The sequence below is a fragment of the Aphelocoma coerulescens genome, chromosome 11 (genome assembly GCF_041296385.1).
Source record: "Aphelocoma coerulescens isolate FSJ_1873_10779 chromosome 11, UR_Acoe_1.0, whole genome shotgun sequence".
Classification (NCBI taxonomy): domain Eukaryota; kingdom Metazoa; phylum Chordata; class Aves; order Passeriformes; family Corvidae; genus Aphelocoma; species Aphelocoma coerulescens.
In genome coordinates, this window is record NC_091025.1 from 21174567 (window position 1) to 21201958 (window position 27392).

Here is a 27392-nt window from a genome sequence, read left to right on the forward strand (position 1 = left end):
GGAGGTCGCTTGCAGCCCCCCAGAGACAGAGCCTGCCTGCATTTTCTCCTGGCAGCCTCCTTAGCACGTGGGACGCGTTAAGGCTCCCAGCGCACGTACAAGGCCAGCAGTAATTTTTCACCCCATGTCAGAAAATGGATTATAACATAAGTTAAGGCATAAATAAAAACGAAACTGGCTCCTCACAGTCACTCTGGGCACCCTGACGGCTGAGATCTCTGGCTGTGCTGGCACTGGAGCGTTTCTGAGGGTCGCCTTACCCAGGCTGTGTGATCACACAGGACAAAGTCCTTGGCCCTGCCTCCCTGCTGCCAGCGCTAAGCACCACTTACATATCCCTTTCGTAGGCTTGAAGCTCCTTTGCCAGACGTTGTCACAGCCTCTGTGCTGGTCCCTCCCTCCTCCAGCTTTGCTTCTTTGCAGCAGCTTTGTGGGGCAGTGAGGGGGCCAGGGAGAAGCGGGGCTGGAAGTGTAAGGAGAAGTATTTGCAGCATCCCACCACTGTCCAAGCTTCTCAGTCCTGCCTGGATGTCTTTGAGCCGAAGCAGCAGCATTCCTGCCTTTGTCCCTCCTTGCAGTGGGAAGAGGAAGCTGATTGACCTTCCCATTTCTTCATGCCTGTCTCCTACAAGGGATGAGAGGAGCTGCTGGCCCTGCTGAGTGCAGGGACTTCTCTTTCACAACGGCAGCAAAAGAGCCTTTTTTTGTTGAGGCAGGCCCTTGCTGGCAGAGGGCAAACCCCATTAGCAGCAGAGCTGTGCTCACGTCAGCCTGTGCTGGGGCTGCAGCCTTGCCAGACCTCAGGAAGACACGCTGCACCCCGGGGCTGGAGGCGCGAGCTTTTGGGCACAAGGAAGTTAGTGATGTGGTCTGATGTTTTTTTCTAGATGAGAACCTGTCTTGTCTTCTCAGCCTGTCTGTCCCCTGAGCCATCCCCTATTAAATGCTCTCTGATTCATTCCCTCCCTCTTCTCCATACCTGCAGGGTTCCATTAGGCCTGGTGAGAGGAAAGTGCTGAAATTCTCCTACCTGCCAGGATTACCAGGAGCTTTCTGCAGGACTTATGAACTTAAAGTGGCTGATCTGGACCCAGAAAATACCTGCCTGAAAGGAAAAGCAGCTTTTCCCATTATCGGCATCAACCTGCCCTGCAACATCAAAGGTGGGCACTGTTTGTCTGCCCCCAGGAAGGGCCCCTCTGGTTTTGTTCCCTACCATATGCCCGCAGGGCAGCTCGTGCCCACCTCCACCAAGCCTGGAGGGTTGCAGGACTCCCAGACCAGCTCAAGCCCTCTGGTTGCTTCATGAGTCTTGAGCAGAGGATCCCATGTGGGCTTTGTCCCAGGAACCATGCTGCAGAGCTTGTCTGGCTGGCAGGCTCCTGGAAGGATGATGGTGAAACAGAAAGGCTTGGGAAAGCTGTAAGAGAGGCTGGCAGGGCTTTTGGCAGGGTTGGGTTTGCATGATACTGCAGGGGAAGAGAAGCTGCTCTGTGGGGAAGATGGGTGGGAGTGAACATGAGGACTCAGAGAGCAGCAGCAGCAGCATCCACTTTTCATAGATGGCCTGAGGGGTTTGTTTCTGGGAGAGGCAAGTGTTGGGAAAGTGGGACTTCCCATCTTAAATGGGATGAGCACTTTGCTAACATTTCTCTATGTGGATGTTTTCTTCCTTCAGGAAATGAAAACTATGAGGAGGCACTGGAAGAGCTCATGAAATATGAGCCCGCAACAATGCGGGCAAAAAGATAAATCACTTGTTTGGGAGAAGGCTGAGACACTGAAGACTGAGACCCAGATGACTCAGAACCTGAAGTCACACATGCGTGGCTCTGACACTGTAGTAAGAACAGCTGCAGCCCTGTTTGGCACATGCCACCCTCTCCATGTCACCTGAGCCCCTTGCAGCCCACAGCAGCTTCCCGGTGCCCTGATGGCACTTGGGACCTCCCTGCGCACTCACGATCATGTGTCTGCTCAGCATTAGCCCAGGGGCTGCCCCTCTGGTCATGGTCTCTCCTGGGGTTTCAGCAGCTTCCTGTGTCCCCAGGGAGGGCTCCTGAAGGCCATGCTCAAGGGATGGAGTTGATGGTGCTTTGAAGGAGATGCAGGTCATTGCTAGGCAGTTTGTTGGTCCCAACCCGAACCCTGCCAGATTTACAGACCTGAACAGCAGCTGCTTGATTGTGCCATGGGACTGTGCTGGCAGTGCTCATCTCCAAGAGGCACCGGCTTGGTCCCAGTTCGTTTTCAAGACAGCTTTTGTCCAAGCTGCTTTGGCACTGGCCTGAGGGCAGGCGGGTGTCTGGAACTCTGGCAGGTTCCTGGCTTGTCTGTCTGTCTGTCTGGCCAGATCAGCTTTGCTAACAGTGGCTGGGCAGGCAAAGATGCTGGAGTTACTTCCTTGGAGATGAGGTCCTGGCTAAGAGAGCAGGCGGTGTCCCAGACACTGAGCAGCCAGACAGGAGCACCCCATCCTCCCTCTCAACAAGAGCAGGGTGGGATACTCTATCAGGTACAAGCTGGGCCTTGGGAAGGACCTTTGCTAACCAGCCACTGTCTTCCCTTTCCTTAGTGGGAGACTTGGATACAAAAAAAGCTGGTGAAGAAGCTGATAAGGCAGGCTGCTCTGGAGCTGCAGAGAATTCACACCTCCCGTTGCCCAAAGACCAGGAAATTGTTCCCTGACAAGGAGCTGCGCCAGAATCTTGTCAAGTGAGTGGAGACTCGAATCACCATCTCCAGGTGCCCCATGGGTAACACCCAGCAGTGCCCCCTGCTCCTGGGAGCTCCTCGTGTCTGCAGAGCTGGGAATAGGTAGGGACTTGAGAAAGGGTCTGGCCCTGGTGGCTGCTGTGACACGCTCTCTGTGAGCAACTGAGTGCCCTCCCTTCCCCAGCGTCATCTGAACTTGGGACTGCTCAGCTTCCCACAAGTGTGGAGTTCTGTCCCTAGAGCTCAGGGGACCCTGTGCAGACCTTCAAGCCCCTCCAGACAGCATAGATTCTGACCCTGTTGACTAGCTCTGAAAGAGACAACTCCCAGCTGATGTCTTTGTTCCAACTAACAGAGCACACTAAACAAAAAGAGCAGGGAACTGCACACATCAGCAAACCCTTTAAAACCCAAAATCAGGTGGCTTGCATGCTGGTGACATACCTAGGTGACTTTCCCTGTGCTTCTTCATAATGCAGCACAGGCACAGGAAGCTCTACAAGACAGATCTGCAAAACAGATCTCTGCAAAACAGATCATTTGTGTGCTTTCCTGAGTTGGATTGCTCTGGGAAGGGACCTTCCTGTGAATTTTGCCAGTATTGATTATTACGCTTATTGGTGCTGCTTTGGTGGCAGTTCTGGTTGCAGAGCAGTGAAGGTTTCCTGTGCAGGCAAATATTACTCCTAAGCCCCAAAGCAATTTCAGGCTCATGCTGTACACCAGGCTAAGCAGTTTCACTGAGACCAGTGGAGGCCCAGTGTCCTTACCTCTACTGGCTTTTCATAGCAGAGGAGCTGTGACCAGTGTCCGTTTTAAATTAATTTTACTTTCAGGTACCACTGGTAGCTGATAAAACCTAGGACCTGCACTCTCTGTGACTTCTTGAAGTCATTTCCAGTTGGTCAGGTCTGGGGTTTCATAGGCTTGAGCTGAGTTTTTACAGCAATGAATACAGAATTCCACTTTATTTGCATTCTCCATCGACTTGGATATGTAGGCTGTGGTTTAAGGACTGTCCTTACTCCTTCTTCCAGCATTGAGCTGCCTGAGTACATCCTGGACATGGGCACTGTCCTCAAGGGCTACACTGAGAAACGCACTGTGGAGATCAGCAACCCCGGGCCGATGGCAGTGTCCTTACAGGTCGATCAATCTGTCCTGCAGGACACAGGTAGGCAGTGCTGGAGACACTTCCCGTGGGCTTGAAGGAGGTGTCTCAGACAGATTAGCTTAAGCCACTGAACTTAAGGTTTTCAAGCTTTTTCTTCTCAGTGCCCCTGCTGGGAGCTTCAGAGCCTGAACTCTCCTGGCCAGCTGTGCCTGGGGACCTGGCCTGCCTGCAATTGCCTTAATGCTTCAGTGCAGGGGCAGGATGAGCTCATCACCCTGGTCACCTCTTAGCATCTTCTGCCCTTGGCTCCCATGAGCATCAAGTTTCTTTCAGCACTCTGTGGGCTTGTTTTGCAAACCAGTGGGGTCTGCTGTGGTTTAGAAGTGCTTTGTTTGAAGTTGACACTGTCACAGCACTTGTGTTAATCTTTTATTGAGGAAACAGCCTTTGAGGTCCTCTGGTAGATCAAAACAGGTTCCAAAAGAGGCCTTGAGGCAAGTCTGTGCTTCCATCCCAGTGGCACACTGTGTCTGAGGGGTGTTCAGGTGCACCCTTTAAGTTTTTGTCCAGGTCACAGCATGGCATGGGGTTTTCCCCAGATCTCTCAGCCAGGACACCTCTAAGGCCTTAATGTGCTTATGACACATTTTGTGTTTCTTGTGTATCTCAGCTGCTTTGTTTTCATCTGTTCAAGGTTTCACAGTGAACCTGGAGGAGGTGACATACCAGTCCCAGAGATACACCATGTCGTTTGAAGTGTGCTTTGAAAGTGCCCGCCAGCCACTGGGAGAGGTGGATGTGGTGCTGCCCATCGTGGTACCACAGCTTTTTGGGCAGGCAGCAGGCTGGGCACAGCAGCAGATGTCACCTGGACTGTCATCTGAATTCTCTGTCCTTCTCCAGGTAACAAAAGGCCCCACGTGTCACATCCACCTCTGTGCCAAAGTGTTTGGACAGTCGCTCAACCTCTCCAAGGACAGATTTCAGTTCCATGATACCATCGTTGGGCAGTGCCAGGTTGAGACAGTCTGGCTCTACAACTGGTTCCGAGTACCCTGCAAATGGTTCCTTTCTTAGATCAAGCCTAAAGTAAAGCACAGGCAACCCAACTTCTTGGTTGGGTTTTCTTGGTGTCTCTGGCTCTTTCTGCTCCTGCGGCTGCCTGAGCACTTGGGTCTACAGCATGTTTGAGGAAGCTTCTGAGGGTCTAGATCAGGGCTGGTTAGCCTGGACCTGTTCCATTAGCTGATGCTTTGCTTTTCTGCCATCCTCACCCATTCCTCCTGTCCTCTGAGGACAGTAGTTCCCCCTCTGCCTGCCCTGTCTACAAGTTTTCCCTCCAGCTCGAGGCCATGGGGCCACACTTAGTTTGGCTGTGAGTGCTCTCAGCCCCATACCAATGTCTCGGAGCGCTACAGGAACTGAGGCTCTGTCCTTGCAGACTGAGGAGACCTCCCACAATTGGTTTCTGTGCCCAGCAGAAAAAACCCTTTATACCACTGTCTTGGGGTGACCGCCCATATGTCTAAAGCTGAAGGACAGGCCGAAGGAGACTAAGGAGGAGGATCCCTGTCCTTTCAAAGTGATGCCCTCCAGAGGAATCATTGGTCCAGGAAAGTGGCAGAACCTGGAAATCCAGTTTGCACCCAAGGAAGAGGTGAGATTGGCATGTGTCAGCCCAGGGGTGTCAGGGCCATCTGGAAATGAGGGCCTGCTGCAGAGAGTGTGGGATGAGCTCTGCCTTCACGGGGAGCTTTCTGCAAGCCCCGTTCTTAGCGTGGCTCCGTTCACCCCACAGAGCACTCCTGTGAGATGTGCTTTGAAATGCCCACAGGGAGCTTGCACAGAGAGCATCAGGGCTCTGTGGCTGCCTCTTGGCACAAGGGGGGGATGTTACGAACTGCTATGAATGGATGATGTGGGTTTAAATAAGTCCTTGCCTTTTGCCCAGACCTCTGGCAGCAGGCAGTAGCTTTATAGGGATGGCCAGCATCCCAAAACCCACTCTCATTCCTAAGTTCTTTAATAATGCCTGATTCAGTCTATGATAGAATGAATATTATTTAATAGACTTCAGAGCTAACAGACATAAGACTTAAAACAGACTATTACTGCACAGGAATGAGGCAAAAAGAGACAACTAGCGTTAGACGCAGGGCTAAAGGTACCATTAATTTTACAGCTAGCGAAGAAATAATGTAAATTAGGATCCAGTGTTTCTCACCATCCAGTTTCTGATGGAGCCCACATCAAAATCCTTTCCCTCAATTCCCAGGAAAGTAACCACGGATTCTTGCTCCAGACTCTGGGAAGAAGTCTTGCACGCCTTCCTTGCATGTGTGTAGAAGGCTTCTGTCTCCGTGATAATTGTGTGGGCTTTTATAGACATAAGAACCGTGTCTTTTGGTCATGAATATTTATTTTTCTTTCATCTCTTCCCACATTTGCTTTCCAGACTAAGATGTTGATTCTTAGCTGGGGGCCTGAGCCCTTCTGGCGCCAGAGATGACCCCTTGCTGGGCCTGTGACCCGCCTGGGTTATCTCTTGCATATGCACCAACCATCTGTGGCAGAGAGGAGGTGGATACATCCTGCCACACCAACTCCCCTCAGCCTCCCCCTTGCCTGGCTGTATTTGCAGCTGCGACGTGGTGCAGAGCAGCTGCACACTGGCAGAGGATAACCCTGGGAGGGCTAATCTAGGCTCATCCTGCTGCTGGAATGGACAGACAGAATGGGCACCAGACACCTTCCTGGGTACAGCAGGACAGTTACCTGTAGCGGTGTGCTGTCAGCAGTCCCTAGGGCTCTGGCCTGCCTGCACATTCCCATGCAGCTGGGGATTCAACTTAAAGGATGGAGCATTCCCAAAAGTAGTTTGCCAGTGGCCACTGGGTCTTGGAAACTGACAGTGTGTACCAGGATGGACACAAGTGCTTCTGTGCCTGCAGACAGTGCCAGGGATCTTTAATTGCTCGAGAGATGTAACCAACTTGCGTCTGGCTTTGACCAGAGCCAAACACTAAGCAGGGAGGATGACCCTTATTTCTAGCCAGCGAGAACTCATTTGTCTCTCTCTCCTGGAGCTGAGGTTTTCCTGATGGCAGCAGTGCCAGGACTGTGTCTGGACACTGTAACCCTGAGGGCCCTTCTCATGAGCCTTGCACTCCTGCATAACTAGGTGAAAACATCTGACAGTCCGTTGTACATCCATCTGATACCCAAATACCCACTTACAGTGCACACCAGGATTCATCCCAGTTACTCAGACCCAGGACACAGACACTGTAGCCCCTAGCATAAGTAAATACCTGGTTTCCATTCACCTTGGAGGGACTGATAACACGCTGACTTTGGGGCAAGGGTTGTATTTGGGGTCCTGTCACCTGGGACTTCATGGACGAGTTTTCTGCACTTTTCTCTTTTCAGAGGTCTTACAAGAATGAGCTGAAGGTTAACATTTGTGGGAGCAGCAATCACTTAAAGCTGTACCTCTCAGGACAAGGTCTGGAGTCACGGTTGGAGTTCAGTCCCCCAGCACTAAAGATGGGATGGGTGCTGGTGGGCAGCGATGGGTTGGAAGCCACAGTGGTGGTGAAGAACCCATGCAAGTTCCCCATTGAGTTTTACTCACTGGATTTTGACGAGCAGTACCTTGAGGAGGAGAAGGTGAGAAGGCAGGTCTGGTCCCATGCACATGCTGCCCAAGCTTCTCAGCACGCCGGCATTGCCAGAGAGATGGAGGCAATCCCCAGGGCAAAGCCAACTCTGCTGACATGCTGTGGGAGGACTTGAATAGTTTGTGGTGGTGGGAGGAAGGGAGGAGGGAGAAAATGGTTTGCTGAGTCTGTTTGTGTGATGAAAGGCAAGAAAAGGAATCTTGCATATGGTTTCTCTTCCCTACACACACAGATTCTGCGGAGGGTGGTGGGGTCTGAGTACCCAAAGACCTTTTTGATGCCTGCACGTGCTGTGGGTGAGACGCTGCCCCCAGAGGTGCTGGAGGACTACAAAGCACATGAGAAGCTGAAGGCTCAACAGGCAGAGCCCAAGGCCAGGGCTGAGGCTGAGGCCCAGGCCATGGGCAAGGCAGCACCAGGTGAGAAAAACAGTGAGGGTTTGACAGTGACTGTTTTGACTGTGGACACAGCAGGGAGTCCAGCCCATACATCCTGAACTCTCTTTCACCTTGTTCTCCAGGGAAAGCCCATGCTTTTAGCAGCTGCCGGTCCCCCAGCTGGGTGGAGGAGCTCTGGGTGAAGGGCTGTTGCATCCTCTACCAACCCTGTGTAGCCAAAGCAAGCTCCTATCTGCCCACCATAGACTGGGGAAATAATCAGGATATCCCCTTGTGTGCCTTAGCCACAAAGACTAGGACTGGACAAGTTCTTCAGCCAGTAGAACCAGGTCTAATATCACTGGCTCTTTTATATTTGCACCTTCCTAGCAACAAAAGAACAAGCTCATGTTGCTTTCAGCAAGTCTCCTTTCCTGGGATCTGAGGAGATGGGGAGGATTATGAGGATCAAAGGCAGGCAGGAGGCTGACTTTTCCATCTGGTTTTGCACTGCAGCATATCAAGGGACTGTCGCATTCTGCCCAGAGCCCTTGGTGAAAGCAGTTGGGGATCCTCTGTCTCGGGCTGTCATGCGCCACATGGGCGTGGAGCCGTCTTCAGATGCAGCACAGCAGTGCAGAGGGATTGTTGTCATCGTCCACGGGGCACCCCGGGCAGGTATGTGAGCTGCAGCCCTGGGCTGCAGGCAGAGGGGGAAGCAGGAGAAATGCACCCTGGGGGACCATGCTGCTTGAGGCAAAGTCCTCAGCTGAGCAGGAGGTGAAGATGATCCTCTTGGCTCTAGAATTCAGAGCTTGTAAGCATGCTCAAGCTGCCTCCCTCATGGCCTCCCCTGGAGGGACACTTGCTTTCCTGCTGTCCTTGTAACTTTGAAATCCTGTTTGAGATTTTTCCAGGGCCTGTAATGCCTCATGTGCAAGTGTCACCTCCTCTCTCTCTCAGGAAAGTCAGCGGTAGCAGCAGCCCTGTGTTACTATTACGACGCGGACTACTTGTCCATAGAGGCCGTGGTGAAAGAGGCCATCTCCGATGATGGGAGTGAAGCTGGGCTCTGTGCCCGGGAGCTTTGCACCAAGGCTGCCAAGAAGCTGGAAGACAAAGACAAAGGGAGTGCTGGTAAGGAGAAATGCTGGACCCAGAGCCAGGGCTTGAGAAACCCACCATGACTGTCCACTTCTGCTTACTCAGAGCAGCAGTTGGACAGTCCTTGTGTCTCTTAGGGAACATGCATGAAGTGCATCTCTGGCTTGTCTAAAAAAAACCCAATCAATTTTAGGGGCTCAGGGGTTCTTTTATAGCCCCCTTTGCTGCCATTCTTGGCATGTTTGTTTTATAAGGGGGGTGAAGCATGCCTATCTCTTTCCCAAATATTTTATATTTCCTCAAAGCTGAATTGAGCTTGTTCCTCATGGGCAGCAGGCAGAACTGCTGCCCACTTTAACAAGGAGAAAGCCCTCTGAAGTGGCTCATTAAGCACAAGAGAACTGACTGTGAGTGTAACCTCGCAAATGAGAGGAATGGAAGAACCGCCTTCCAGAGGAATTTCCAATGAGAGATGTAGAGGGACTCCTTGTGGAACAGGAGCATATGATAGTCCAGGACAGTCTGGGCAACCCAGGGCTGCTGCAGAAGCACCCCTGAAGGGGCCTCAGGCTGCAGATAGGCCAGAAAGACACCTGGCAGCAGGCAGCCTTGAACAGCCTTGGGAAAAGCTACACGCTGGTCGGCTCCCCCCCTGCTTAGAGGCTGTCCCATGGGAATAGGGCGTGAAGCTTTGTAAAGTAAATATAAGTGAGTGTAAGTAAACAATAAGGGAAGCACGATGCTCAAATCGTATCGGTGTTCGTATCGTGACTCTGGCCGGTCTCCCCAGCACTCAGAACCTGCCCCCTGCTAAAGAGAGACATGCTATAGATGAGCTTTTTTCTCCAGAGATTTACCTATGCCCACTGTCAGGTTACACAGCTCATGCACGTTGGGCTGTTCTCCATGTGAGACTGGAGACTTTAATGAAACTTACTGGGCAGTTGGTGCCCTGAGCTCTGCAGGGTGAGGCCAGACCTGGTTTGGTGCAGGGGGAAGTTTTGCATTGCTCAGTTTTGAACCTGGCTGGGTTGGGAGCTGGTGGAAGGAAGAAGAGTCTGGATCCCAGCTGGGGTTTTCCCACAAGGAGAATTTAGCTTCAGTGGAGACAGGTGATGCAAGTGGGGCAGGACTGCAGGTCTCCACATGAGAATGCAGGGTGGGTGCAGTGTATGGAAACAATGCTCCTGGAGGACGAATCTTTGGCTTGATCCATAGGGGAGCTGCTGTGTGAGCAGTGTCACCTGCATGCACAGTTGTTAGGAGGGACATAGGGCTGGCTTTAAAATCAAGTATGGGATGGTGTGCTTTACCATGCTGGTAAGAGAAGCAGGGAGGGAGCTGCTTTCTGGGAAAAAGTGCTGCCAGTGCCCAGCAAACTGGGGAGAAAGTGCCCTGTTCCTTCCAGGGCCCAAGGTCATGCCCATTGCGGTGAAAGGTGCCTACTTGCTTTTCACAGCCCCCTGAACCATCTGTCCCCTGTGCAGGTAAAAAGTCTAAGCTCACTGTTCAGACCAAGAAAAAACAAGGGGAAAAAATCAAGGGGAGCACCAAAGGCGAGAACCCTTCAGCACAAAAGAAGAAGGAGGCAGCCAGCACACCGGAGAAAAAGGACCCCAAGGCAAACATGATCTGCACTGGTTGATGCCTGGGGCCTTTGCATTGTCTTTGAGATGGGCGGGGACTGCTTACAGAGGAGGCTCTGTGCCAGCTAGGCCCTGGTATGCGGGTCCATAGTGCCAAGCCCAGCTGGCAGGCTGGGCATGACTTGGGCTGGGAATGTGCTCTGGCAGACAAACTCCACTGGTTCTCAGTGGCTTGTTATTAAAGTGCAGTCCTGGCTAGTGTGGCTGCAGGCAGTGAGCAAAACACTGGGAGGCTGCACCGGGGGCTTGCAAGCTTTGGTCTGTGCTGGCCAAGGGATGGGCCCTCCAGGACCATCTCCTGGAGCCGCCGGCCTGCCCCGCAGGGTTGTTCTGGTCTCCGCTGGTGCGGAACCCCAGCTCCAAGCCCAGCAGTGGGAGCTGTTCAGAGTGTTCCACTGGGGTTCATTTCCTTACAATGGTCACGTTCCAGGTCACGGTTTCCACTGCTCCTGCGCTGCAGCAGCTGAACAGCAGCTGCAGCAGCAGCGAGGAAGAGCTGAACTGCCTGAGCTGTGTGCTGCCCGAGGACCTGCTGGTGGACATCCTCTCTGAGAGGCTGAAGGTACGTGGGGTGGGGGAAAAGGAGACATTCCTGCTCCAGAGAGGCAGTCAGGTACAACTCGGAGAGGAGGTGGAGGAGGAGGAGGTCTGTACGTGCTGTTGGAGGGTCCTGGACTGTGTGCAGGGAACCTTGGGGAAAGCTGCAGATGCCCTTAGTTGGCAGAGCATAGGTAAAGATCCAAGCTGGCCTTAGCTAATGCACTTGGAACAAGGATAGCTGGTGCCTTGTGACATCTGGGTTTACTGTCCAGCTGCGAGCCCCCCGTGTGCAATGGCTGACTTACTCTTGCCTTGATTTGCAGCACAAAGACTGCTACAAGGGAGCGATCTTTGACGGCTTGGAGAGCCTCTTTGCAAGCAGCCTGGAATCTTCTCTGCTCTGTGTGCTCAAAGCCATCAAGAATCGTCGTCATATCTACATTGTGAACCTGCATCGGGATTGTGCTTCTTGCAAAGCCAGGGAAGAAACTGAAAGAAAGAGGGAGGAAGCTGAAAGACAGGAGGAAGGTGAGGTATCTCCATCCCTCTCAAATCTTCTCTCTCAAGCCCTCAACCTTCTCTCTGTGTATCTGGGTTAGCAGCAGAGCTTATAAAAAATGTTATTAATCTTTCCACCTTCTGCCTCAGTGGAACCAGCACTCATCTCAGAGTTGCAGGAGATCTGAGGTTTTAAGACTCACCTTAATCTCTAACATGAAAGCTTGGGTACAAGTGCAAGCTGCTGTAGCTCAGTGACGAACGACTGCCCCCAGCCTTGGTGCACTTAAGCAAGGCGAAGCACAGGAGCTCACTGCCTGGCCATAGTTTGGGGGATTGTCTGAATTTTGGAGCAGGGATATGAGTTCCCCAGTATCTCCTGGTATGATAGGCTGGGTTGGGAAAAGCTGTGAAGCCTTGCAGCTGGCCCAGAGCACCCAGCTCTGCTTGCAGTCACTCATGGTTTCTCCTCTGGTTTGTGCTAAAGAGCAGAAGCAGAATGAAGCTCTTCAGAGGAAAATAAAATGTCTCTTGCTAATGGATGAGGATGGATATGATGCCCTCCCTGAGAAGAAGAAAGCTGAAATGGATAGAATAATCCTGGAAAGGAAGCAAATACAGAGGGAGAGGTGAGTAAGCCTTCCACGGTCTACTGCTCAGGGTAGTGTCCCTGGAGGGTTTCCTTGCTCCAAGGACTCTGTTAGAGCTCTGAGGTGTTTGATAGCAAAGGCCAGAAGCAGTACAAGGATGGCCACTCTCAATTCCCTGGCTCCCAAGAGAGGAAGGACCTTCCTCTGTTGAGATGGAACATCTTCTCTGTTTTAGTGGTGAGCCCTCCAGCTTAGATGATGCCTGCAGGGAGCTGGGCTTTGGGCTTGCCTTGGCACTGCCTGTGGAAGTGTCTGTTCAGTCCATGATGTTGATTCGCACCTTCTTCATCATCTCCCTTCTTCACCAAAACAGTGGGATTGTGGTATGGGCGGGTGTGGGGCACAGCTGTGCTGGCTTGGTTTGGGTCCTGGTCCTGCCACAGATGAAGTCCCTGCAATGCTGATCTGCCAGGGTTCTCCTTATGGTGGGACACCATAAAAGCTCGTGTCCTTTAGGCTCCCCTTCAGCTGCAGCGGTAGTCAAGCACAGGAGAAGCTCTGCTCCGGCAAGGCAGCCCAGCTCAGGACACACGGGAAAAGTGTGGAGCTGGGAGGGGAGGCTGCTTAAAGCAAGTCTGTGTATCAGGACTTTGTTCAGCCCAGGCTGAAGTTGGTTTTGTGGGGAGGAGACAGACGAGGCTGCTCCAAATCATTTTCATGACAGATAGCACAAGTTTGCCTCGGTCACAGCTGGGTTCCAGCAGGAAATCTGGCTGTCAAGAGCCTGTCTTGCAGGAGAGGAGTTCCTGCAGCCTTTGCTTTCTGACTGATAGGATTATTCTCACTAAGGAACAGGTTATGCCCAGGGAGAAGGGGGCAGAATGAGTCGAGTAAGAATTGGAGGAGGGATAGGCAGATGTTAGCAATTTGTGATCTGGTTTAAACTGGGAAATGAAGAGACAAAGGGCTCCTTCAGGCATCAGTGCAGAGAGATGGTGGATCAGCCTTTGGCAGTGGACTGGAGGTGTCTGGGTGTGCCTTAAGAGGGAGGTTGCACAGTTGAGACCTTATGATGCCAAGGCTTAGGTTTGGCTGGTCCTGGAGGCCCTCTCCCACCTTTCCCCCACTTGGGATGTTCCCAACTTCTGTGGGTTGAGGAAAATCCACGGAAATGGTCTCGCGGTTCTGCCTGGCCTCAGGGTCAAGGAGTGAAGTGCAGGGCCAGCCAGGATTACAGTGAGCCCATGTTTCTGGTGGTGACTCTCAGGGATGTTTTCTGTTTTGTTTTCTGAAGGGAGCTGAAGCAGCTGGCTCAAAAGCTTGAGGAGTCAAAGGACTTAGAGGATGAAGAGGAGCTGAAGGAGGAAAAGGAGGATGTCTCCTTGGTGAAGCAGCCTGCAAAACCACAGAAGGGGGAAATCAAACATCCAGAGAAGAAGGAAACCAAAACTCCAGTGAAGAAGGAAACCAAATCCCCAGAGAGGAAGGAAACCAAACCTCCAGAGATGAAAAGAACTAAAGTCCCAGAGAAGTGGAAATACACAGCCCCAAAGATGTGGGAAATCATAATCCCAGAGAAGGGGAAAACAAAAGCCCCAGAGAAGGGGGAAACCAAAGCCCCAGAGAAGGGGGAAATGGAAGCACCAGACAAGGGGGAAACCAAAATACCAAACGCCGCAGCTGAGATGGAGAAGAACTTGATCCTGAGGTTTCAGATCTATGAGTCATCACAGCAGAACGTCACACAGGTTTACTCCTACTGGGACAGGGTTGAGGGTACCCTGCAGTTACCTGTGATCCAAAAGGAAAACAAGTCCCAGCCTTCAGCTGAACAAAAAGATCAGAAGATGACCAATAAACCTCAAGAGAAGGTGGTGAAGAAGCCTGCACAAAAATATGGAGGCTGCAGGAGTCTTCAGTCATCTCAGCTGGAGAGGCAAAGTGAAGTTGCAGAAGGGGCAGCCAGAGACAAGCATGTCGGGGTGCCGTACTTGGACATCCAGGTCACAAATATGGAGGACATGCTTAAGGAGATCCTGAAGAGGGGGAGGCTGCCAACAGAAGACCGGGTAAAACGCTGCAAGGCTCAGATCCTGAGCTCTCCGTGGTCCTGGGTCCCAGAGCATTGTGTTCCCCCAGGTGATAATGGCACAGAGCCTTGTCCAAGCCGCTGATGATGATCCACAATGGCTCTGTAGCGTCCATGTGGATGGGGAGGTTATCACTATCCCTCAGGTGGGCGGAAAGTGGGAGAGCTCTGTGTACATGCATCCTATCTGTTCAGAGTTTCCCAGCCTGGAAATCATTAAAAACAGTCCCAAGGCAGGGCAGCTCATGGTCATTGTTTTGTCAGCTGAATCATGCAGGGGACAGGTTTCTCTCTCAGTCCCGCTTGGAGCTCCTGCCTCTGCTCTGGAGCCTGCTCACCCCACTGGGCATAACAAAGGACTTGTACTTTGTATAAATCAAAAACTCCATTGCCAAAAGCTCAGTGCCTTTAGAGCAGGAGTGTGAGGATGAAGGTGACAGAAGTAGAAACAGGGTTTTCTCTTCTGTTTTAGCTGCTGAAACATCTGGGACTGCATCCTGACGGGCCTCCCCTTCCCCCTGCTGCCGTTCTTTCCATTGTTGACTACCCGGAGGAGCGGTCAGGCTCTGCGGAGCGTGTGAAGCCCTTCGCCATTGTTGCACCGGAAGGTGCTGCTGTGGAAGACAGTCTGGTGGGTGCTCCTGTGGTGTCAGCACTGAGGGTGCCAGGGCAGGGACCGGGCTAGATGGGGGCTGTGACCCCAACTTCTGCCTCTACGCAGTGTTTGCAGAACATGCAGTGCACCCACATCCCCCCAGATAACCAGAGACTGCATCCCGAGCCTGTACCACAACCACCTTGTCCCTGGGAATGGGTGAAGGTGGTTGTTTGGTTGTACAGATTGCAGCATGATCTCCACATTCCTCCTGGACTTTGTCTGAACCTCTTGCATAGAGCAACTAACTCTCCCTCTGGGATTTTGTTCCCCATGGTTTAGGGGGGCTGCATTTCAGAGAGGATGCGAGGTGACTGGAGAGGGTTGTCAATGCCACCTGCTCTGGGACACCTCACACTTCTTGGGGTTGTTCTTACATCCCTGTGCCTCTCAAGGATGCTTTAGCAGGAGTGTTCCCTGCTGTAGGAGTGCAGAGTTGGGCTGATAGGATTTTTTACTGCAGCAGAATTCCACTGGGGCAGCCCGTGAGATGAACAGGTTAGGAAAGCTTGGGAGTCCACCAATGCTTGTGAAGCTGGGGAGGCCATGAGGGATGCAGCCAGCAGAGACAAGGACTTAGGGGCTGTCTACCAAAAGAATAATCTGAACAGTGTTTGTTTCTTGCTTCCTCAGGTTTCAGATACAGAAAACATCCTGGGGATTGTTCATGCTGAAAACATGGAAATTTCTGCAGAGGTTCATGATGTTTCTCTGAGCATCGACATGCCTGAAGATCAGTGGATGCCTCCCAAACAAAGTAGGCCAGGTGCACTGCATTACCTTGGGAGGTGGGCAACCAAAGCACTTGGGATGGGATGGGATGCAAGGATGGCACGGAGACATAAAGCACACACCCTGCAAGTTGCGTGGAGTAAAGCATTGTCAGCACACTGACAGCCTTAAGTCTCTCCCACCTGAACTCTGAGGTGTGCAGCTTCATGTGCAGATTGGATTTGGGGGCTTTGAAACAACACTGACGTGAACAGGCAGTTGGCAACTCCCACAGGCTCAGCACAGTATATAAGGTAATTGGGTTTGTGCTCGGAAGCGACGAAATGGAAGCCGAGCTCCTTAGCTACTAAACCTGCAGGTATTTTGAGTAAGAAGAGAAAGGGCAGACAAGTAGCTAGAAAACACTTCCAAGAATGGAAACTTGCTGAAAAGGGTTTTGTGCTGAGACGTCCATGTAGCTTGTGACCTGGTGTATGCTGCAGCAGCTCACAAATACCATTTTTGACCTTGCTCTCCAGGTTTTCTGCAGGTCCAGATGGAAGCTTGGAATTTGGAACCATTAATGTCCAGGATAATGTGATGAAAGTTCTGAGTTTAAAGAACAAAGGGATATACAACATAGAGTACAGATGAGTCCAGCTGCCTGGTAGTGAGCATTTCCTCAGGTTCCTAGGCCTGCATTCTCCCTCTGTCAATGGCTAGAACCTGTTTCCACGCTGGCTACCTCATGGTAAATACAAAACCTCAGCTCTCTAATCTCAACTATTTTACTGGAGAATCCAGCCACAAACCAGCAGTTCTTCACAGCTCAGCAGGAACACAAAGGAGAGGCCCAGAAATTTCAGCCACTGAAATGCTGAAATTCACTGCCTTTATGTGATAGTCACCTCTTTTTTCTTTCTGAGACTCTGTAAAGGAGTGAATGAAAAATCTCAGTGTCAAGGTTTCTTGCAGTAACCTTGTGATTGTCTGCACTCTCTGTCAAGGTCCAGCAGAGCTGGACTCTCTGTTTTCTTTTTTTTCTGGTTCTATGCAAAGTCCTGGCTGTGCTGCTGGCACCTGTACTTTTAAGTGCAGAGGTCTCCATTCCTTCCCTTTCTCCCCAGTTTCACGCTGAAAGGTGCAGGTCCCAGGATGCAAGACTTGGTATCCCACTTCAGTATTGAGCCTGAGTCGGGCATGCTGATTGCCTCCCCGCCTGGTGTGAATGTGAAGATGCTCTTCCACCCCACAACTGAAATCCTCCTCAAGAACAAACCCGTCTTATACTGCCAGGTGAGCTGCCTGGGCCAGGCTGTGTTATCACACAGTGTTTTGGGAGCATAAACAGGATAGGTGTCTTCTGGAAGGAAGGCTTTAACTGGGCAATCCTCTCTCCTACATACACAAAAAAAAAGTTATTCAAAACCATTTGGAAGGCTTCCTAAGCAGAGCTGAGAATCTGACTCTGGAGGAGGTGTTTAAACACAGAGGGTAAACTGTTGGAGGCCTGGGGTGGAGGCTGTGGGCAGGGGTAGAGGCTGGCCTCTGCTTTGTTTACCACCCCTTCCTGTGGATGCAGGTGATAGATGCCCGCTCGGGTGAAGGAGGCCGGATTGTTGCCAGCATCCCAGTGAGGGTGTCGGCAAAAGCTGTGTACAGCAAGTACAGTATTCAGCCTGCCTCACCCATCAACTTTGGTGCCATAGTCAAGGGCACCAAGAAAACCCAGACTGTCATGCTGGAGAACAAAGGCATGCTCAGCTTCAAATTCCGCATCCTCCAAGCACCCAAGGATGCACCTGCATTGGAAAGAGAAAGGTACGAGAAGCCCTGCACCACCCTTCATGTCTGAGGAGGCACCAGCCCACGGCTGGTATGGGGCAGACAGCCAGGAGACATGGGCTGACCAGGGATGCAAATTGTCCATTTGCATTCCTGGCCTGGGGAGAGAGAGCAAAAAAATGCCTCGGTATCCCCATGTATAGTACGAAGCTGATGATAGAGCTGCTCTGTCCAGCAATGGGTGCTGCAGGCTGCTCTCTGTGAGCCATCAGGAGCAGGAAGGCTTTCCTCCATGAGGAGGAAGGCCAGCTTTGGCCTCAAGAGAAAGGCAGGGGAGCTCAGCATGACACATACCTCTGCTTTCTCCTCTCAGTTCAAAGCAAGGGGAATCTGCTCTATTGGCTCCAAAGCACTCCGTGGGAAGGAAATCAAGCACTGTGACACAGGTGGGTGACTCCTGCTCCCCCAAGAAGTGCTGCTGCAGGGGATGTGAGAAGAGGCTGCTGTGCCCAGCCTGGGGGCTCATCGCCACAGGGTGGGACATGGTCTGCGGGGTGTAGTCCAGTATCTGCTCAGTGCCACTGACAGCCCTGTACTCTGGCTCTGACCTGGAGTTGTGGGGTCAAAGGAGGGGAGCAGCTCCTGTGTTTGGTAGCTGCTTAGCCAGCATAGGTCTGTGAACACCACAGAAGTCAAAACATCCCCCACTGAACTCCCAGTCCACAGAGCTCAGACAGCATTGCTTTTTCTTCTTCCCAGTCCCCTACCTCTCTCACATCATTTCTCACAGCTATTTCTGCCTCTCCTGTGTTACCTCTGGAGGTTGAAGGATCACAGCTACCGCCTTCATTCTTTACACTCAAACTCCTTTCTCTCTGCCACTTGGGACAGGCTTGCAGCTCCTCCTGGCTTGTTGGTCTCAGCCTTGGGCTGCCTTTGGGCCATGGAGTCATCCTTCCCTGCCCTGGGACTGGGTGCTTGGGCTCAGCTGGAGACCAAGGCGGGGCATACTCCTTGCTGGGGTGCTCAAGGCACAGCTCTTAGGCATCAGGCTCTCCTGGAACTTTTTCTGCAGGGTCACCTCAGTCTTGGCATGTTCACGGTGTCCCCTTGCTCCGGCTCCATCGCTGCATGGGGCCAGCAGAAGATCACAGTGGAGTGCTTTGCAGGGCAGGAGGGGACGTGTGAGGAGCACATTTACTTTGACATCACGAGCAGAGACCCCATGGACAATCCCCTCGGCATTCCCTTTACCCTGACTGCCGAGTCCTGCCTCCCAGGTACGTACTGTCCACAGGTTCCCATGGTCAGAGGTGCTGCTGATCAGCACCTACACTTGCTGCTTGGATAGAGAGGCACGCTGGCCCTGCTGTCCCACCTTAAAATCCTCAGAGGTTCCAGCCCTCTTCAAGTCCACCAGTGGACTCATCCCTGCCAGGCTGGGAGGGATGTGTGGAAGGATAAAAGGAAAGCAATGCTTTTTAAGACTGAGATTGACTGAGCTCCACCCTCACAGCCAGGTCCCCCACCCAAGGCTGGGTTTAGCAGTCATCCGGGCAGAAAGGGCTTATCAAGCCTTCTGAGAGGCCAGCAGTTTCCAGATAAATTCATCAGGGAGGCTTCTCCATGCTCATCCCTCTGGTCTGTTGTTGCAGTGGGGATACTGCAACACGCCTATATCAAACCAGGAGTCCCGTGGAAAAGAAACAAATATATACGGACGGATTCTTGCTAGATGTTTCAGAGATGTTTATTTCCCCAGCCGCATGGTCGGGCTCTCCCGAGGAACTGCTGCAGTCAGCACCCGAGCTGCTTTGCCCGCGCAGGGGAACACAAACCAACCAATGGGGAACGAGGCTGAGCAGGGGCAGGGAAACCCCGTGCCTCCCCTCAGGGCTACATGGCAGGGGAGGGACCCCAACAGTCTGTCCACAGCACTTGTTGAGGATGTCATGTTGATCTTTGAGGAGTACCCGATCTGCAGCAGCACCAACCTCAGCTGCAAGCTGCAGTCAGTGAAAGGCAAGGGCCTGTTCATCAGAGATGAGAACAAATTCATCTTCAACAAGGTTCTGGTTGGGCAACAGGCAGAAGCTCATTTCAACATCTACAGTGCAAGCAGTCTCTCATGTTATGTGGTCCTCTCCATCAAACCCCTGCATGGAAAGGTAAGAACAGGAGGCCAAGGAGATGGTTGCCCTCTAAAGGCTGTGTGAGAGCGTGCTTTGTTCTCCAGATGCATTGCTTCCTCTGGCCCAGACTAGTCTAGCTCAGTGCAGGTCAAACTGCAGGGGAGAGCAGCAGAGCCAGGGAACAGTTGTGTTGAATTGTGCATGTCTCAGGCGATGTTTTGGCTCACACCTCTGGGTTTTTGGTGGGAGAAGTGAATCCTTCTGAACCTCTCTTGGAAGTGCGCTCAGAGAGGGGCTGGTAGGAACTGACACGCCAGGGCTCCAAGCAGAGCATTTCCTCAGGCTCCCTGGCTCTTCCTTCTCAGTAAAGGCCAGTTCTAGGTTATTTGCAGGGTTTTCCATGCAATGCCCACCTCCTATATATGCTGGAGCAGATGCCAGTGCTCTAAACACACAGTGCTTTAGCACAAGGTCAGCGTTGCCTGGGAGGGAGGGAGCCTGCCCAGGGAAGCAGGAAGGAAGGCACACTGTCAGGGGCTGTCCTCAGTGATGCATTTATGAGTAAAACTGTGTCATGTTGAAAGGTGTTTTCTCCTAACACTGCTCTGTGGGTTCCCCCAAGGATAAAAGCCCGATCAACAACATTTTCAAGTTGCATCCAGTCAAGCTGTCTGTTCCCGGCTCATCCTATGCCGTTGCTACGGTGACCTTCACCCCACAAGAGGAGCGGAACTACGACTGCACTTTCAAGGCTTCCCTTGTCATCCCGAAAAGGTAACTGACCCTGTGAAATATTGGGGGAGGCCTTTCTGAAAGCTGCCTCTCCATTGGGAAGGCACAGACCTCTTGTTAACTCTAATGCTTTCAGTAGCCTTAGGCAGAGTACTTGGCATGGGATGATCTGGGAGGCAGTAGCTGTTAGAGCAGAGCAGAAAAATGAGGCTGATGCTTTAGTCTGTACGAGGAACTATGAAGACAGGGAAGCATTAGGAAGTTACTGAGATGTGCTGCAGCTGAGCTGGGCATTTCCAAGGACAGAGACTTAGATGAAGCAGTTTCTGTGCCAGCAAGTCAGCAGTCACAATTTCCTTCTTGTTTCTGTAAAATTAAGTGATCCTCTGTGACTCCCTGACATTTATTAAGCTATTTTATGTGAGTGATTGGAGCTGATATGAAAGAGGAGCCCAGTGGGACCTGTGTATTGGGGCTTTGATCTGCCCTTCCTCAACCCTTTCGTGGCTGAACTGGAACAAGAGAAGTCTAATTGCTAATAATTGCTAATAATAATTGCTTTTTTACTGTTCTTGGAAATAATCTTTACTGACGGTGATGCTGGTTTAGTTTTGCCTTCTTGTTTTTGTACTGCTTTCATGCTGTGCTTCTGCTTCTTGCATATGTCTCATCTCATTACAGTCAAGGGATTTGCCATACGTCATCTGGTGCCTCATTACTTACCTGCTGTACTGCATGATTCAATTAAGCGAAATTATTTTTGACTGTTATTCTGGAAGGCTCTGGCTCTTTGGAGCAGACTCCTCTTGTGAATGGCCCTGAGTGGACTGGGAAGGGGCTGGTGGGAGGCTGTGTTGTGGGGTACAGGAGCACCAGGCAGGGAAAACACCATGGGTGGTCCTTGCTGCTTAGCTTGCCCAGTGAGAAATGGGTTAGTGCCAGCTGAATTGTTTCTGTGCCTCTCCTGAAGCCCTGTGAAAATTAAACCCCAACACCTGACCTTCACCATCAGTGGGAAGGGGCATGAGCCACAGGTGACAGTCGTGTGCCCAAGTGCTTGCAGCCAGAGGGGAAATGCTGTGCTGCGCTTCAAGAGGCTCCAGCTGGGGGATTCAGAGATGCTGCCCCTGGTTGTCCATAACAATGGCATCGTACCTGTCAAGGTGAGGACCTGCTCAAGGAATGGTCTGGTTGGGAACAAGTGTTTGTGGCATGGGGGAAGGGTCCCAAAAAACATGGCAGACCTGGGAAGAGGTGTCAGAAATTCTTTTTAAGCAAGTGGCTGATGTCTGTTCTCCAGGAAGGGAGTTCTTGGAAATTTTCTGTCCAGTCTTTCTTCTTTAAGTTGAACACAAGAAAGGTGGTGGAGTATTTTCCCCCCTGTCTCTCAGGTCCCCTTTTGTTCTCAGGGACATGTGTGATTTCCCAGTTCCGTTGGATTGTATTTGATGACAGTTTAGTAGGTTTTAAGTAAACTTGGTTGTGGTTTAATTACATTCTGCTCATTACTTTCTGTCCTGTTTAGTTCTGTGTCAGTTGTATCCAAATGCCTCTGAACACCCTTTTTTCCTGGCTAGTTTGACTTAACTTTTGTGCTAAGTGCTGTTTGTAGTGGAGGGAGGTGCTGGGTTCCCATGGTGGAGCAGCAGCACTGCAGTGCCAGTCCACATGCCATCCTGTACTCACACCAGCGTCATTGTGCTCTGTGTTCCCTTTTCTCAGCTTATGTTACATCTGGAGGATGAGCAGGGAGTGTTCTTACTGAAAGCCAGGAAAGCCACACTCGAGAGATTCCACACTGAAAATGTGGAAGAGGGCTCCATTGAAAATGGTAAATTCATTAACCATGAAGTGTGATCATGTACAGAGGGAAAATGTGTGCCCTGCTCTTGGCTTATCTAAGCAGCAGCCAGATGTTAGACCCAGTTTCGTTCCTTGGGCTCTCTGTCCCCCAAGCTTTTCTTGAGGACTCTTTGCAGGGTTTCCTCCTAGCAAGTTGTAGGAAGTTCTTCTGTTCTTCTAGACACGGCGGGTTGAGTTGTGGCGCACCGTCACTACCTCAGTGGACCCTCTGAGGTCTTTGCCGCACATGGGAAGGTACCAGCCTGAACGGGGGCAGCCCTTGAACACACAGCCAGCCAGCTTCTGCCAAAAGCACGCTTTGGCTCAGCTTTCCATATGGCTGGAGCTGGCTGGAAGCAGATGGAATGAGGGCTGGGCATTAGCAGCTGAGGTTAAGCTGCTTAAGTGGTGATGTGTCTGGAGGTGGCAGTCTTGTGAACACAGGAAGAGGGTCTGGAACCACTGGAGAGAGAACGTGTGCTTAGAAGGCAGCTGGTTTCAACCTCTTATTCCTCATATACCCTATGGAAATATTTCCTCTGTACAGCTGTATCACTTAACTCTGATTTCCATTGCTGTGCAGTGAGCAAGCACCCAAAGCAGCCTTTCCTGCTTCTGCATCACGGGCACGTGGCAAAGTTTGATGTCATTTTCAAACCCACCCTGGCTCAAGGTCTGGAAGGGAGGATTTGTGTGTCAGTGGTGAACATCTACTCTAACAAGACCCAAATAGAGCTGGTGGGTGAAGGCCACGAGGATGAATTCACCCTTGATGGACTAGAGGAAGACACAAAGGAGAGGAACGCTGAGAGCAGTGTGAAGAAAGACATCATTGATGGTAAGAGAGGAGAGGCTGCCAAGCTGGAGCAAGGAAGAGGAAAATGTCTGATCACGTGTGTCCTCTCTCTAGCCAGGCCTGGCTGTCACCCACTGGACTTGGTGGCCTGTGGGTGTGGCAGCTGTGCGTGCAGAGCAGTGTGTGCTGTGCTGAATGTCGCTGGCTTAGGGATGTGTCAGGGTGTTTCCCTGAAAGTGGTGGGATAGGGAACTGTCTGGGGAGCTGTGTCCCAGAGGGAGGAAGGCTTGGAGCAAGGAAGCATTGGACATACAGGTGTCTGTGCACGTGAGGGGAGTGGGTGGACCTCACTGCATGCTGAGATCCCTTGCTCTCCTCCTTAACAGCTGTCAGAGTGAATCACATCCAGTTTGGGGACTGTCATGTTGGGAAGCACTGCTGCAGGACCTTCACCATCACCAACCGCACCTGTATGAAGGTCCTGCGCTTTGAGTGGGAGGCAGATGCCCCATTCCGGTTCTCCCCGAAGGTGAGTGTGGACTGCTCTGCCTTTCCCCATTGCTCAAGCCCTGCCCTGGTGTACCCAGGAGCTGGCAGGGAGTCCTCACGTACCAGTGATAGCCCATTCCAGTGCCACATAGGAGATGTAGTCCCTGGCTTAGCTGGGCCAGAAAATGCTCTATGTTATGGGAGGTGGCACCTTCTGTTCCTACTTTTGTCTATCAAACTTCACATAAATCCACACTGAGGTGCAGACTCCTGGCACAGCTGCTCACGGCATCAGTACCTTTTGCTGTCAGTGCAGGTCTTGGCTCCCTGGTTCTCCCTAGGTGGGACACCTCCATCCTGGGTGTGCCAAGAGCATCACAGTGACCTTGAAATCAGATGTCCTAGCCACCTTCAGGAGGCATCTTGTGAAATGTAAGGTGGCCGAGATCAACTTTGAGCTGCCACAAACGAAGGTTGAGGACTGGGACGACGGAATGCATGTTGTGACGTGGAAGGATACCACCAGGAAACGCCTGGGAGCCAGATGGCCTGTAAAAGAGAGGGTAAGAAGCAAAACAGCAAAAAAAGCCAACCCAGCTTTTACAAAAAGAGACACCATAACACCACCACTGCTGGCTGAGCAGCTCCTGCTTCCTCTGGACAGCTGTGAGGTTCACCAGCAGTGCATTCTAGGGGAGAGGTGGATGCACAGTGACCAGATACACTCACACAAGAGGGGGAAGCCTTTTGACAAGAGACTTTTAGCCACACACAAGCTATCAGTCTGTGCCACAAGCACAAGTGTTGCAGCCCGTGTTGAATGGGAGACAATGTTTTATGATTCTATCCCATTTTATGGTGTTAGCAATCTCTTAATCTGATTTGGTGCCTTTTCACCAACAAGGAGTTAAGTCTGCTGCACTCTGTCTCTTCTTTTGAAGTGGAGAGAAATACAAACACTCTTCTGCGTATGCTGGTGAGCTCCAAGTTCTGTCTGCATGGATACCAGAGATTTTGGTTGTGATTTCTGTATTGGGTGGGATATCTCATCATGGAGTAGCCCAGGCACTATATGACATGGAGGAGTATGGAAAAGGATCATCTCCAGAAACTCTTGCTTTTACTGTCATTATTGCCAAACACTCATCTTGGGTGAAGGTTCTTTCTGAGTTTCTGGACCATTTTCAGGCCTCTAAACCATCCTCTTTTTATCAGAACATCTGCAGTTGGAGACTTTCCTGGTGAGATCTTTCACATCCCAAAATGCCCATCTCCAGCTCCCAGCAGTGTGGCTGTTGCTCCACACATGACATCTGGAGAGCACTTTCTCCTAAGACAAGAAGAAAAAGGTGATTTATAGAACTCTTCAGTCTTGGGGTTCTCCATCCACAGAGCTCCAGCAGGGGAACTTAACCCTAATTTTGAGACCTGCTGGATTTATAGGGAACCAGGAAAAAAGTCAGTCCCTCTACAAGGTTGAAGTACAGGAACTGGAACACAGCTATAGCCTTCATGGGTATATTAACAGCTGTGGTGGGGACTGCTTTGGTCAGTGGGTAGAAACAAGTACTGTAGCAGAACAGCCCCCATTTGGTCATCTTTCCAGGGAAGTAAAAGTGAATGGTCCTTTCTAGTCCCTCTATGAGGCTGATCTTGGAGGCCAAAAGATTCCCTTCTCAGCCTGGCTTTCTGGGCTCTGCTCAGTGATTCTTCCCTCCTCTGTTCCCAGGTGCTCGAGGCAGTCCCAGAACCGGCTCACACTGTGGTGGAGGAGAGCAGCCGTGAGGCCGAGGTGTACCTCAGTGCCCTTGTTGCCTACGCCGAGTTCGAACTGAGCACAGCCGTGGTTCAGTTCAAGGATACCTTCCCCTTCCAGACAAGGACGGCCACGTGAGTGCTGGAGGCCAGGCAAGGCCCTGCAAACAGGAGCTGCCTTTGCCCAGGGCTGGCTGATCCCATGCCTGCTTCCCAAAACTCTACCCCAGCCAAAATCAGCACAGGCCCCTTTACGTGTACGCAAAGCCAAGCAGGAGATGGTGGTCAGGAGAGGTTCAATGCTGCCACGCCTTTCTGCTGAGAACAGCCATGGGTTTGCTTTCACTGCATGTCCCCTGTCCTCATCTGCTCAAGAATAAGTTTGCAGTCAAACCAAGACCTAAAGTCCAGAGTAAGCCCCTTAGCTTTGACATCCTGGGCACCGTGTTGGCCCTTTCCTCTTAAAGTTCCAGACTTGGAAATACTTTTTTGGGCCACCCAGGACAGCAGTCTGAGCATGGCAGGATTTTTTTGCCTGGGGAAGAAGATGCTCCTCAGCAGAAAGTGGTACCAGGAGTCCATCAGACAATGTTGCTGTGCGATTTGCTTTATATTTGTTGGATGTTTTCTTTTTATTTCTCCTCCTTGCTTTTCAGTTTCACGATGCACAATACAGGAAAGATAGACCTGGAATACTCCTGGGTGAAAGTTACATATAGTGAAAAGCCATACTCAAAGACTCTGATGTGTAAGGGCATTTCACTTGGTAGCTGAGGGCCTGCGGAGAAGACCCTGCCACTTCACCCCAAAACATGAATTGTTTTTTCACCCTTGTCCACACGTCCACATTCATCAGCATCTTCCCAGCTGCAGCTGGAGAGTTTTCTCCTTGCCCCCTGCTGCCTTTCAGCCCTTCTGTTCTTGCTCTGCCACTTCTGCTCTGCAAAGGAGCTGAGCCGGGCTCTGGGGAGAGCCACGTGGTGGGTCAGGACTGGGAAGGGGGACATCAGGTCATCTCTTTGGGAAGTGTGAGACTGGGAAAAACAATGGTGTAATGAGTGAGCTGCCCTGCGGCCACTGTCTGTGTGCAGTTCCCCACCCCAGGGCAAGTGCAAAGTCACTGTCTAAAACCAGCCCTCCTGTTTTGGCAGGGGAGTGTGTGCTGCAGGCAGAGACCCTGCTCCCAGATGGTCTATTTCCTGCTGAAAGTACTTGTCCAGAGATGCTCCAAGTGCATCCCAGCTCTCTTCCACCCACCTGCAGCAGGAGGCAGAGTTGCTGGGAGCATAGGATTTTGTATTTGAAAGATGTCCTCTTCCTCTCTGCAGGCAACTTCCTCTCCTCTGATACCGTAAGGCATCGCAGAAAGCTGCTGTGTCATTTCTGGTGGCAGCAGGAGCATCCTTTTGAGGTGCATCCTTCTGAGCTGCATGAGCAACAGTGGCTTGCAAAGCTGCTTGCCGAGCAGCAGTAGGATTCCGAGGAGGATTCCGAGCAGCTGCAGCAGGATTCCAAGGAGGAGGAGCAAGATTGCAAGGAGGAGGAGCAGGATTTCGAGGAGCAGAAGCAGCTGGATTTCCAGGAGCAGCAACAGGATTCTGAGCAGCTGCAGCAGGATTTGCAGCAGCTGGATTTCCAGGAGCAGCAGCAGCTGGATTTCCAGGAGCAGCAGCAGGATTCCAAGCAGCTGCTGGAGGACTTGCAGGAGCAGCAGCAGGATTCCGAGCAGCTGCTGGAGGATTTCCAGGAGCAGCAGCAGGATTCTGAGAAGCTGCTGGAGGCTCTCCATAAGCAGATCCAGGAGAATTTTGAGAAGATGGGGCAGAATGAAGAGAAGTGGGCAGCAGACTCTCCTGGAGCTGCGGCAGGATTGCGAGGAGCCGCCATTCCCATGCCCAGCGTGGAACGTGGATGCCATGGACCAGGTGATAAAGAAGTATGAGGCGATGCGGCTATTCTATAGGAAGCACCGGAAGTTTTTTGTGGAGCAGCAGCTTTATTTCAATGAGCAGTGGCTGGATAAGTGCCTGAGGGAGCACCAGGAATTGTACCCGGAGCAGTAGGAGCCGCCAGATTTCTATACGGAGATGCAGCGGATGTTTCGGAAGCCTGATGAGACTTTAGAGGAGCAGGAGTGTTATT

The 27392-nt window shown here is 51.7% G+C and overlaps 1 protein-coding gene across 1 annotated transcript; it reads left to right on the forward strand.

Annotated features, from left to right (window-relative positions):
- Window positions 1-1734: 1734 nt before the first annotated feature.
- Window positions 1735-27192, forward strand: LOC138117201 (hydrocephalus-inducing protein homolog). Its single transcript, XM_069027275.1, is given in 32 exon segments — window positions 1735-1740; window positions 2576-2715; window positions 3753-3889; window positions 4524-4645; window positions 4733-4945; window positions 5361-5486; window positions 7259-7498; window positions 7742-7928; window positions 8403-8564; window positions 8850-9023; window positions 10478-10611; window positions 11067-11198; window positions 11500-11704; window positions 12162-12303; window positions 13559-14333; window positions 14826-14984; window positions 15642-15745; window positions 16259-16366; window positions 16844-17015; window positions 17302-17540; window positions 17878-17950; window positions 18580-18784; window positions 19440-19672; window positions 20259-20410; window positions 21339-21531; window positions 22091-22199; window positions 22794-23048; window positions 23393-23535; window positions 23837-24058; window positions 25225-25385; window positions 25907-25998; window positions 26579-27192. Coding segments are annotated over 32 exon segments (6129 nt in total).
- The last annotated feature ends 200 nt before the right edge of the window (window positions 27193-27392 follow it).